This window comes from Hydra vulgaris, chromosome 04 (assembly GCF_038396675.1).
Source record: "Hydra vulgaris chromosome 04, alternate assembly HydraT2T_AEP".
NCBI lineage: Eukaryota > Metazoa > Cnidaria > Hydrozoa > Anthoathecata > Hydridae > Hydra > Hydra vulgaris.
The window spans coordinates 32450730-32463177 of NC_088923.1; the positions used below are offsets into that span (position 1 = coordinate 32450730).

Genomic DNA, 12448 nt, shown 5'->3' on the forward strand with positions numbered 1-12448 from the left:
ACATTATTCTTTCTAATATTTTTGAAAAGACTGGTAGAACTGAGATAGGACGATAGTTTGTTATATTGGTATAATCACCTGTTTTAAAGATTGGAGTTATTTTTGCTATTTTCAAACTATCTGGAAAAGATCCTTGAGTAATAGATGCTTCAAAGGCTTTGTATCGGACATCTTTGATCACATTAAAAGATTCAATTATAATATTTCCATTTATATCATCAGGCCAAATTGCTTTATTGCTTTTTAATGATTTAAGTGCTATTTCAAATTCACTAACACTAGTAGTAATGTCCTTTAATTATTTGCCTACATTTAAAAATAAAAAAGATACTAAAACAAAAAGCTAAAACATCACATTTTATGAAAGTATATTTATATATATATTTCAGAGACATTTACAAAACAAAAATAATCTAATAATTGGTGTCAAATCTTGACTAGTAATTAAATAGTACTATGTAGTATATCTTAATTGATGTAAGGTAGTAGTAACAAAAACAAATTTTTGAAAGATTAGATGTTAATGTTCTTAAATCAAATGCTCTAATATCAATTATTTACTGAATGTTTCTGATATCTGCTGATAGCATATCTGATGCATACGCTCAATAAATTGTATCAAAATCTTTGTGAACTATAGCTGATATCTATTATTTTTCTTCGGTGGTTAAATATATGTATGAGAAATATGTATGAGAACTATGTATGAGAAATATGTATGAGAAGTGTAATATGTATGAGAAAGTTACAGTAACACCGATGTTTTCTGGAACTGAATATTTAAACAGAATTCTTCAACTTTAACCAGGAGCCTCGTATTAAGAATTTTTGGTAAAACCTCAACAGTCTTGCTAAAACCTCAACAGTCTTGCTAAAACCTCAACAGTCCATCCAATATATAGGTTGCACTTCTCTCTGTTTTTCTAAGACATTCCAACTCCCTGTTGACCTCAGGTTCTACTTAATCATATTCATTTTCATCAATATCCTTTTTATTACTTTTATTGGAAGACCACTACTACTAACTTCAACCCTTTTACTACTGCTAACATTTTTCTTTCTATAAGTTTAAAGCCACGTTTACAAATAACTGTTTAAGAGCCTGAGTTATTGCTCACATTTGTCTCATCATAGTTGAATATAATAGCGTTAGGAATATTTTGTTGTGTAACGGATAACTCATCAAAATATGAAAAAACTGAATCTCTAACAATTTTAGCTTTTGCTGGTTTTACATTGTCAGCAATTTTGACAGTCAGATAGTTGCAAACATTTCATTTAACCAAGGCTAGGGAATTTATTATTAAATTTTGAATCAATGACACCTAGCCTGCCCAAATAATCTTCGCTAGGAAACTTTTTTTCCAGTAACGGGATTTTTCAAGGTTTTTCCATCAAGTTTTTTAATGAATAGCTTGCTTTTATTATGAAGAATGCCATATGGTTATTATGCAGAATGCCATATGGTGTACCACATAACTTTGATGCCTTGAAGATTGACACTCTGTTTGTTGAGACAATCCAACAAGGCATTTCGCATGGCTTTTGCTAAATATAATGCATTTGTACTCAATGACATATAATGATACTATATTATTTTAACAATTGTTTATTTTATATAATCTTAGCGTTTTAGAAAAGAAAATATCGTGACGAAAAACACGCTGAAAAGTATAGGACATTGTTTGAAATTCATATACTTTTTATATTACTATAATCTTAACTAATTTTGTAAGAAAATTCGCTATTGCACACACAGTACAGCACAACTAAACACGTTTTTGACATTATTTTGCTGAGTTAGCAGGTAAAGAAGGGACTATACGAATGACAAAACTGTTTACAGAGATATCTATGACAATATTGTACAAGTTTTTTCAAATCTATTCTTATTTTTTAAACATAAGTTCTGTAGTGTCCAATAACTGTACTGTTTACCCTATATTACGTAGTATATTTACGCAAGTATGATGCTTGTGTTATAATGCGATTTAAAGAAGTAAAAATTAATTTATTAGTTTGGATAGAGGGAGATTGGGTATAGGGGCGCAATTCTACGACAATATATTATACGAAATTTTATTATGATACGACAATTTATAATAACTTCGACAATACTGAGAAACATTTTGTGGGACGTCCAAGGTATAGCGTGTAAATCTTTACTGTAATCCAATCTTAACATAGTCATAAATTTTCAAATAGTATGATCATATAAAGTCTCGAAACACCTTATTTTTAAATAGTATGATCATATAAAGTCTCGAAACACCTCATTTTTAAATAGTATGATCATATGAAGTCTCGAAACACCTCATTTTCAAATAGTATGATCATATAAAGTCTTGAAACAAATTTTACATTTTATCTTTAGATGACCAAAAAATGTTCTCATGATATTTGAAACTTGTCAATTAATTCTAATGTAATTTCGATAGCTAATTTCGTCTGAAATCAATTGCCTCTCACAAATAGGTTGGGATGGTAATTTTTTTTTGGCATTTTTCTTGATGTGATTCAATAACTGTGATGTTTGTAAAAACATTGGCATTTCACATGCAAATATTTTGACATAAGTACTATTCTACAAATTTGGAGTTTTCCTCATTTTTAAAAGGTACTTATATTATACCCAACAACCCATATAGATAAATAAAAGTATAAAATACTAAAATATTAATTACATTTTAATGACCATCTCACTACTTTCCATCTCTTTTATTAAATCCATGTGCTTAAAAGAATTTGGCTCACGATTGAATTGCATTAACAGTTTTAAGCGAGAAGGGCTATCTGTACCATAAAATAATTGTTGTAGCTGAACTAAGCATTGCACTTCTAAAACATTTATACATTTCACATCAAACTCACCAGCCATCAATACAATCCCTTTGCTCTCTTTAAATTCTGTATAGTAAACCAGACTCAACTGCCATGGTGCATTGTCACCATGAGCCTGATAATTAATCAATGAAGTAAAAAAACAACGATTTTGATTTGTAAAATGGGATAATACAAATTCATATCCTTCTGATTTAGGCAATGGATATAAAAATATTGGATATTCTTTTTTTCTTTTCATGATGTGATCAAAGATTGTATGAGGTATAACAGCAGTTATATTGTCTGCAGATTTAAAATATGCATTCCAAATTTTTCCTATTTCTTCCCCAGATTTATCTTCTAACAAATTTAACTTCATAAGTTTATCTAGTTGTCCTGGTAATTTTGATCCAGCTTTTTCGGCATTTTGCTGTTGCTGTTTTGAAAGAGACATTTCAAGTTGTTGAATCTGCTCAGACCATTTAGCTACCTCTTTTGTAACTTGAAGATTTTGTTTTTCTTTCTTTATAGTATATATTCCTGACTCTTTAACCTGTTTGATTTTGTCAGCGTATTTTACAAAATATGGATTGCTTGTCAACTGATCATTATCTTCGCTTTTAACAGATTTACAAGTCAAAGACAAACAAAAGTTACGATTGTGCCTGTGAAAATATGTAGCAGCTCTAGCAATTCTGAACATTCTTATTTTGTATAAACTAAATTAACAAAAAAAATCCTTATATATATACACACACACACATATGTTTATATATATATATATAAACATATATATATATAAACATATATATATATATATATATATATATATATATATATATATATATATATACATATATATATATATATATATATATATATATATATATATATATATATATATATATATATATATATATATATATATATATATATATACATATATATAAATATATACATGTATATATCAGGGTGTTAGCCAGGAATATATTTTTTACCCCGTTTTTTTGATATTGTGTAATATTTATTGTTATTGTTTTACAAAGTATTGGGAATTTTTATTATAATTGTCCTATTCCTTCAGAAAAAAAAAAAAGAAAAAAAAGAAAAAAGATAATTGCATTTTGGGAACATTAAACCCCTTGGAAATTCCGCATTATACGTGGTGCCATTGGGCTGGCTAACACCCTGTGTGTATATATATATATATATATATATATATATATATATTCACACACACATATATATATGTATATATATATATATATATATATCTATACACATATATATACATATATATACACATACATTATATACATTAGTATATAATATGTGTATATATATGTATATATATATTTTCAAAAATGTTCACACACACATATATATATACATATATATATTTTCAAAAATATATATATACATATATATATATATATATATACACATATATATTTTCAAAAATATTCACACACACATTAAGGAGGTCTCTGCATATATTTTTCAAAAATGTTGTTTTTTGGGACACCCTAATATACATATATATATACATACATACATATATATAAATATATATATAAATATATATATAAATATATATATAAATATATATATATATATATATATATATATATATATATATATATATATATATATATATATATATATATATATATATATATATATATATATATATATATATATATATATATATATATATATATATATATATATATATATATATATATATATATATATAGATAGATAAAATAACACAAATAAGTAAAATTAAAAAAAAATTGAATGGAATAAACAGGTACAATGGTTGTTGAACAGTCTGTAAAGTATACTTCACAAACTATTTAATACTCATAGAGTCTATCCTAAATAATTAAAAATTATAATTTTTTTACTCTATTAATTTTTATTTATTTTCTTATATTATTGTATAAAAAATTAAAAAAAAATTGTAAGAACCACAAAATAAAAATTTAGTTTTTTTTGTTAACAACCCAAGATAGATAAGTGTTCCAAATAAGGGCTGCCATGTTAGAAAATAAAACTCTATGTTCAAGTGGAATATAATAAAAGTTTGCTATCTGAACAGGCGGCCAAATGAACCAATTCATTGTAAGTGTTTGAAAATATGATGACTTTAGTTTATCTATTATCTGTTCAATTGATTTATTTTCAAGTGCATCTGCAACTATTAAAAAGTTCCCAATAAAAAATGGAGCAAATAAGGTTTGATCAAGTATCATTTTCTGGATTGCTACTCGAGCTTTATTTCCTTTAAAAAGTTTATCAAGTGTCAGATACCAGCATCGTAATGTCGGTGCAACCATAAAAAAACCCATACAAGTAAGCTTTAAAGTCCGTCTTATTTGATGATTTTGAAAACCACGTTGTTCAATAATTTGTTGGGCTATCAAATCTCCAAAGCAGCTTATCGTACCTCAAAAATTGTTAGTGTACAATTTTATATATAAAAACACATGTCTTTGAAATATGCCAAAAAAGAGAAGAATTATCTTTAATAATTAGCAATTTGCTACATATATTTAATTAAAAAACAAATACCAGTAGTTGCCATTGTTATTGCAAATGGATGTTTGCTAAGTGCTTGTGTGTATCTCAGAACAATGGACTTCATTTTAAAATTGCTTGTAGAAACTAGAAAAATTAATTAAAAAAAAAAAAAGTAAACTAAAATAATCACAAATGAATTGCAAATAAAGTTCAATAAAATCCATCTTAAAAACGTGCTTTTTAGAACACAACCAATTTTAATTTTTTATGTTTATGGTGTTTACGTTAGGTAGGTACAATCTGCAGTCTTTTTTGTAAAAATCTTTGTGAATATTTTTATAACATTTTTTTAAATTTATGTTAAGTAGAGTAAAACCGGGTGCATTTTTTGAAACCTTATACAGACTCAGAATAGGCAGAAATATGCGCAATCTGATTCGCTGATTTTGAAAGAGAGGCTTTTGCGCGTACGTTTAAATCAAAACAAATATCAAAAAGAGAATTGAATAATAAAAGTGAATTTGAGTAATTTCATAAAAAACCAAATAATAATAGCAAAAAAAATTATGATTTTTCTATCCAATTTTGTGCAATATAGTACAAATACTTATACAAACCCTCACAACTCAAACATCCGCGATTTTCAGATTTTTTTCTTAAAAATAAAGATTTAAAAAAATTAGTTTGTTTTTATAATTTTAAGATATAAAAAAGACAACCGTTGTAACAAACTATAAACCAGATGGTGAAACTTGACTATGCTGTGATTCTCATACGATAGATTTTTTAAAACAGTTTTAAAATTTACCTACTAATATCAATAGACTATTATTAACTTGGTATAATTTTTTTTTCAAATTAAGTTCCTATTTATCCAATCATTTAGGAAGAAAAGTATTTTGAAAAAATAGCCTAATTTCTTTTTAGAACTTTACCCTTATTACTCCCATATATAAATTATATACAACACTAAAAAAGTTTAAGAATATTGCTTATTGGTTGTTATAGCTAGCCCAGATGATTTGCAACACTCTTAAACTAAAAGCAATTGTAAGCAAGAGCGAATTTAGATTTCCTTTGGTAAGGTATAGTAATAAAAGATCATAAAGCATTGTAGCATAATAAGCTATTAGAAAAAATCTATAAACTTAAAAACTGTTGAAGGTGATGAAGCTGTGCCTGAGCAAGATGGTTTAGGTGCTGCGGAGGTTGCTAAAGTTGATGAAGGTAGATTAAACGTTTGTGTGATTGCTAATGCCTTATGATTTATGTTGCTTTTATTAAGTGAAAATAAGCCAGTGTACTGGAAACCAGCAATTGCATGAAAGCGTGTAAAACATGCTTGTTTGACATGACAATAGACACCTCTATCCAATGGTTGTAGAATATGTGAAGAACGCTCTGGTAAACAAATCAAGATTATATTGTGTTTTTTGTACAGCAATACCGCTTCCAAAGCTATGTGAGTTGTATGCCCAAAATATGAATATCACCAATTTGCTCAGTTTTGGGTATAAATACTTTTTGAGGCCATTCAACAAACGTATCGTGCTCCATCCAACCTGAGTTTGAAATTGAATATTTGGTGCCAACTGGACCACCTCTTGCCCAGTCTGGACGAAAGTTTTTTCTGAGTTTGTATATCACAAATGGTGTTGCAAAATGCCCATCAGCGTTGCAGCATTTGTCTACAGAATAATGAATTTTTTCATTGTTGCCAGAAAGTTTGAATGCACGTCTTGTCCCTTTTCAACACACTACGGTTGCTTTGCCTTGATCACTCGAAAAACCTGTTTTATCACAACTCTAAATATGCGACCCTTAAGTTATATCAGTCTGTTGATGTTGCTTAGCGACGCATTCAAAATAACGATCAATTATTTCTGGCGTACAAGAAGTGGCTCTTTTAAATGCTAAGTTATCCACTTTTCTTGTTTAAATTTCTTTTGACCATCTCTTCATAAACGCATAAAACCAGTCTTTACCAGGCTTGTCATTTTTGAATGAGTGCAAATGATCTTCGCTTTGAAGGTAGCCACATACAAATTTTAGGATTTCATTTCGGGTTAAAACATAACCCCAGTTGCCAAGTAATTGGAACGCATGCACAATCAATCTTTTTGTTTCATTTGAGAGTACTGTTGTTGTACCTGAGTCATGGAAACCTTTGTTGTTGTTATTTTTGCGATCTTTGAGCGTTGAGACTAGAACGCCATGCTTGAATGCAGCTTTTCTCAGTGATATTTTATTTTCTTTCATATTAGTTAATGTGGCTAGTATACCGTCTTCCTTGTATGCTTTTGTTTTTTTAGTTGTTTTTTATGTTAAAGTAGTTAAATTGATTTGAGTGATGATTATATTGAGAAATAATATAATAATTGGTTTTTAATGAGTAAGAGATGATTATATTAACAAATAATTATAGTATTATAGTTCATTTTTGATTAAACCGGAATTAACACTAAGTTGATTAGATAAAGATAGGCGCTTAGTCACTTACGAAAAACTAAACTAAGTAATTAATGGAGTGTGCGGTTTTATCAGAAAAAACAGTTTCTTTTACTTTTTTGATTTTTTATTTAGCTTTTTGTTCTAGCTGTATTAAATTTATACTACCAAAAGTAAAATTAAATTTTCAACAAGATAGTGCTGAAATTATTTTTATATCAGTTGCGGTTTAAGCACTATTTTGTTCGCAACGATAAAAAAAAATATATATATATAAAATATTGACTCCCCGTTAAAGTTGTATAAAAAAAATAAAAAAATGGAGTTAAATCGGCATATAATTTTATCAATTCGAATAAAAGAGATAGTTCTGTGTTTGAATCTATTTTTATATTTTTCATAGCCATATCTGTTTAGTTTTTATTTGATAATATCGATCAGTGCGCGGAATAATATGTTGTGCGGTTTGACCCGGTTGACCCCGATTTTTGATGGAATTTAAATTAAAAGTTGTGTAAAACTTAAAATGATCATAACTATCATGCCCGTACCGTAAAGGAGGAGGGGGGGGAAAGGGTTATGGTTCTCAGATTCATTAGACCCTCCCTCCCCCTTTTTTTTTAATAAATTCTCTTGTTTGTCTGCAAGTTTTCTTATAAAAATTGAGCAAGATTTTTGTTTACTTATAATTATATTCTAAACTGCCTTTAATTTAAAAAAAACGACCCTCTTCCCTCCCACGAAAAAATTTTCATTGCACGAACCTGAGTATATATAGTTTAAAATAGTAATAATATAAAGCTCAGTAAATTATTGCTCTCACTTTTGCAAGTAAGAAAGAAGTCGCAAGTTTTAGGGTTTTTATTGTTTCGAGACTCCAATCACAGAGGTTTTTCGTAAACCATTCTTATTTGATATAAGTACAAACAAACCGTTTGAGATTGAACATAAACGTTTGAAGTTTGCTCTATGTCTGAAAATTATCTTAAGCATCAATAAAAGCTGACCTGATCCCTGCTTTATGGGAAAGCATAAAACACAGATTTAAGACATAGATTTTGGCATAAATACTAGCAATAAAAATATTTGTATCTTGTACACTATAGCGGAAATAACTTACTTGAAAAAGTGTCTACCAGAAACGGTTTGCATTTTTGAAACCACGATACTTTTTAACCACGTACAATTGAGGCCTAAACGTGGAATACATAATGGTGACGTCTTTCAAAAAAATAGAAGGTTTACCTGGCAGATTATAGATTTTCGGTGTTCCAGATAGGTAACTTCCAGAGATGGTAAAATTTTTAAGTTTTGAAATATTGATACTAATATCAAATAAAAATGTTTAATAAAAATTTACTGTAATCAAAGCCTGGGATCAACATTAGCCTAAGAAATTGGGACCCACTATCCCAAATAAGCAAGAAAAAAAAGCGTTAATTTTTTTAGTATCATAAAATAGATCTAAATTCATCGGAAAAATTTATTTATTAAAAAAAAATTTCTTTGTTTAAAAATAGAGATCAAAGAAGGTTCGAAAACCCTTCATAACTTAACTTTTGAACATTAAAATATTTTTTTAAAAAATGAGAATTTTGCTGATGAGTTTTAGTCACTTTCATAATGGTAGAGTTTTTTTAAAATTCTAATTCTGCCCGCTCTGCTTACAAATATTTGGAATATTTGAAGCCCTAATTTTAAAGTAATATTGTTCCCCAACTCTGATCACCGTGATTTTTTTAAAAAACATATTACTTATATTAGTATGAAATTAGATATCGGGAGGTTACTTATCTTGAACAACAAAAAAATTTGAAATTTGTCTTTTTATATATATTTAATTATATATTTCAATTAGAGAATGGTTTAAACGACAAAAATTAATGTTTACATTAATATTTATTTCCATTTACAATCAGTAAAAATTTCCAAAAGATACACATATTTCATAATATATTTAGTTTTAAAATAAAACTGTTTTAAAGAAAGTATTTCGGAAATTTCATTACTGTCTCAATAAGTCCTATAATGTTTTTACAATAAACCATTTTTCGGGCATCTTTTTCAAAAACTATTTCTGTTACTTCAAAATATCTATTTAAAAGTCTATCTTCTTCACTTGATTTGTCTCTTACATTACTTTTAAATAAGTCTCTTTACCTCCAGCTTTTAAATATGCTGAAGACTTTGACTCACTAAATACTAAATAAGTCCACAAGTATTTTTAAATTTATTTCCGTAATAAGTATTTTTTATGAGAAAAAACACTTTCGCAGAGCTTTTAATTTGTTCAACAACAAGTGCTTTACCGTCGGCTGCAACCTTGATTTTTGTTCCTACCTCTGCGAATTTTTTTTCAATACTTTTGAGCATTAAAGTTCGACACCACCTGTATTTTAATATGAAAAGAAAATATAATCCATGTTTTCAGTTTTTATATTTCAAATATTTTATATAAATTCTGAAATTTTAAGTTAGAAATATTAAATCAGTAATAAAAGATTCCTACATTTTTCAAGTTCTTTTCTTAACTTTTCTCTTCTCTTTTTGAGAGTGCAAGGGTTGTGTAACCCTTGTCCAATATCGACCCTGTACCTTTTACATATTTTTATTGTTCCAGGTGATGACCCATTTATTCTTCACAGCTTGGTTTACCCTCTATTTTCAGGTTTTGATCCTGGAGTAATTGTAGTTTGAACAAGTTTCAGAGACGTCACAAAAACAGAATGACTAGTTTCTGGTAGGAATACCAACTTTCATTTTTGAGAAATCATTTTACTTACTTAAAAACGCGACTAAAGTTCATCATTAAAATTCTTATTTAGTGAAAAAATATTTTAACGTTCAAAAGTTATAACCTCGTAAAGTTTACAACCACCTCAAATAGAAGGGGTTTCAAACTTTTCTTTGTAGCCATTTTAAAACGATATGAGTTTTATTTTTAAATAAATTAATTTTTCTAATATATTTCAATCTATTTTGTTATGCTACATTTCGTTATGATATTATCTTTTTTCGGACAATGCACAGTGCACAGTGGACAGTGCACAGTGGACAGGGTGGCACAGTGGGACAAAATCGAGTTTTTATGTGCTAAAATTATTTTCGTAGTTTATTTTATTAGAATAGCTATATTTATATATAAAATGCATAAATAAAGTAATAAACATGTAATTATATAATATAAAAAAAAATATTAAAAAATTAATTATTTTGGTGAAAAATACGAAATATTTTTAATGGACAAGACAACTTTATCAGTGTAAACATTAAAAATATTACTTTTCGATGCATGTATTTGTCATAAAATAACTTTTTTAGATTTATATTTACAAAACTTATATATTATAACAGTAATGAAAGATTTTGTAGGTATTCTTTGTGTACAAAACATCTTCTTTACATGTTCAGTATTTCTCATCAACTGACCATTAACCGAAGACCAGTTTTTTGTTATAACTTTTTTTATTGCAAAAAGTTGCAAAATATTTATGATGAATGGCTATTTACATACATTTAGCATGAGATTTACATAGTCAAATGTTTGGAGGATATTGGAGGATAGTTTATCTGATACCTAATAGTAAAGGTTAGCATCAAAAAAAATATCGAAAACTGTCTGTTTTCGATGCATGAAAACTAATGATTACATTTACGGTAAATTATTTTTAAAAGCCTGAGCAAAAAAACATTCTTAATTAAAATAATATAGTTTAAAATGAAAGTCAATAAAGTTAATTTAAAACAATAGTTGCGTAACAAAGTTGATAAATAAAAAATGCAAAACAGCGTTTTGGAATGTCAAATTAACGTGTAAATAACCGCATAAAGTTACGCTTAAATTAATACTTAATGTTTTTTTAACTAGATATTTCCTCTAATAAACATGTCTTCACCATTATGACAAATTTTCACCGTGCAATGCTGATATTGATTTTTTGGTATTTTGGCACACTCTGTCCCACTGTGCAGTGGGTCCCGATATTTTTTATGTTTATATTGTCCCCAGGCTCCGATCAGTGAAACTTTTTGGAAACATTCTTATTTGATACAAGTATCAATATTACAAAATTTAAAGTTTGTACCATCTCTGAAAGTTACTTACCTTGAACACCAGAATGTATAATTGTACGACGTTGGTAACCGCGATGCTGTCATTTTTATGGAGCGAACCGTTAGGCGGTTTGTTGTGAGTTAACTTTTATGGAAAAGTTGAGTGCGATTTAATGCAATTTTTTATCGCTTTTTATCGCAAAATCGAAAAAAGTCGATTTTCTTCTAACCGCCATTGCGGTAACGCTTGTGCTTAGAATTAGGTCTTCAAAAAAATTCGTCACAATCCAGTTTAAAGTTTTTTTTTTTTAACGATTGCTAAACTTACGATTTCAATCAAACATTATTAACGGTTTGTATAATTTTTTCTTGACATTATCAATGTTTTAATTATTAATAATTCTATTTATTTTTATATCCACACGACGGAATTTATGTGAGAACGTATGTAAAATTTGTCGCGCTAAACGTAAAGTTCAGATAATAGAAAATGAAACTACAAATCGTATAGATTATTTAGTAAAGAGATATCTATAAGTTATTTTAGTAATACTAATTTTATCATTAATTAAATTTAATGTTTCTCCTTTGATCATAT

At 27.6% G+C, this 12448-nt stretch overlaps 2 protein-coding genes across 2 annotated transcripts; both read right to left on the reverse strand.

Annotated features, from left to right (window-relative positions):
• Positions 1 to 2645: 2645 nt before the first annotated feature.
• LOC100197798 (ATP synthase mitochondrial F1 complex assembly factor 1) lies at positions 2646 to 3553 on the reverse strand. The gene has a single exon (XM_065796099.1). The coding sequence runs from the start codon at positions 3524 to 3526 to the stop codon at positions 2681 to 2683; it is 846 nt and encodes a 281-aa protein (XP_065652171.1). The 5' UTR covers positions 3527 to 3553; the 3' UTR covers positions 2646 to 2680.
• Positions 3554 to 4741: 1188 nt separating this feature from the next.
• Positions 4742 to 5723, reverse strand: LOC101234550 (protein Mpv17). The gene is made up of 3 exons (XM_065794795.1): positions 5587 to 5723; positions 5401 to 5493; positions 4742 to 5275 (listed from the first exon to the last, which is right to left on the reverse strand). Exons 2-3 carry the CDS (start codon positions 5471 to 5473, stop codon positions 4812 to 4814), a joined length of 537 nt encoding a protein of 178 aa, XP_065650867.1. The 5' UTR covers positions 5474 to 5493; positions 5587 to 5723; the 3' UTR covers positions 4742 to 4811.
• Positions 5724 to 12448: the final 6725 nt, after the last annotated feature.

Coding starts and splice junctions, on each gene's coding strand:
- LOC100197798 (XM_065796099.1), bottom strand. CDS start 3,526: ATGTTCAGAATTGCTAGAGCTGCTACATATTTTCACAGGCACAATCGT.
- LOC101234550 (XM_065794795.1), bottom strand. CDS start 5,473: ATGAAGTCCATTGTTCTGAGATACACACAAGCACTTAGCAAACATCCA. Junction 5,276..5,400: donor AATAACAATGGCAACTACTG/GTATTTGTTTTT, acceptor ACAATTTTTGAG/GTACGATAAGCTGCTTTGGA.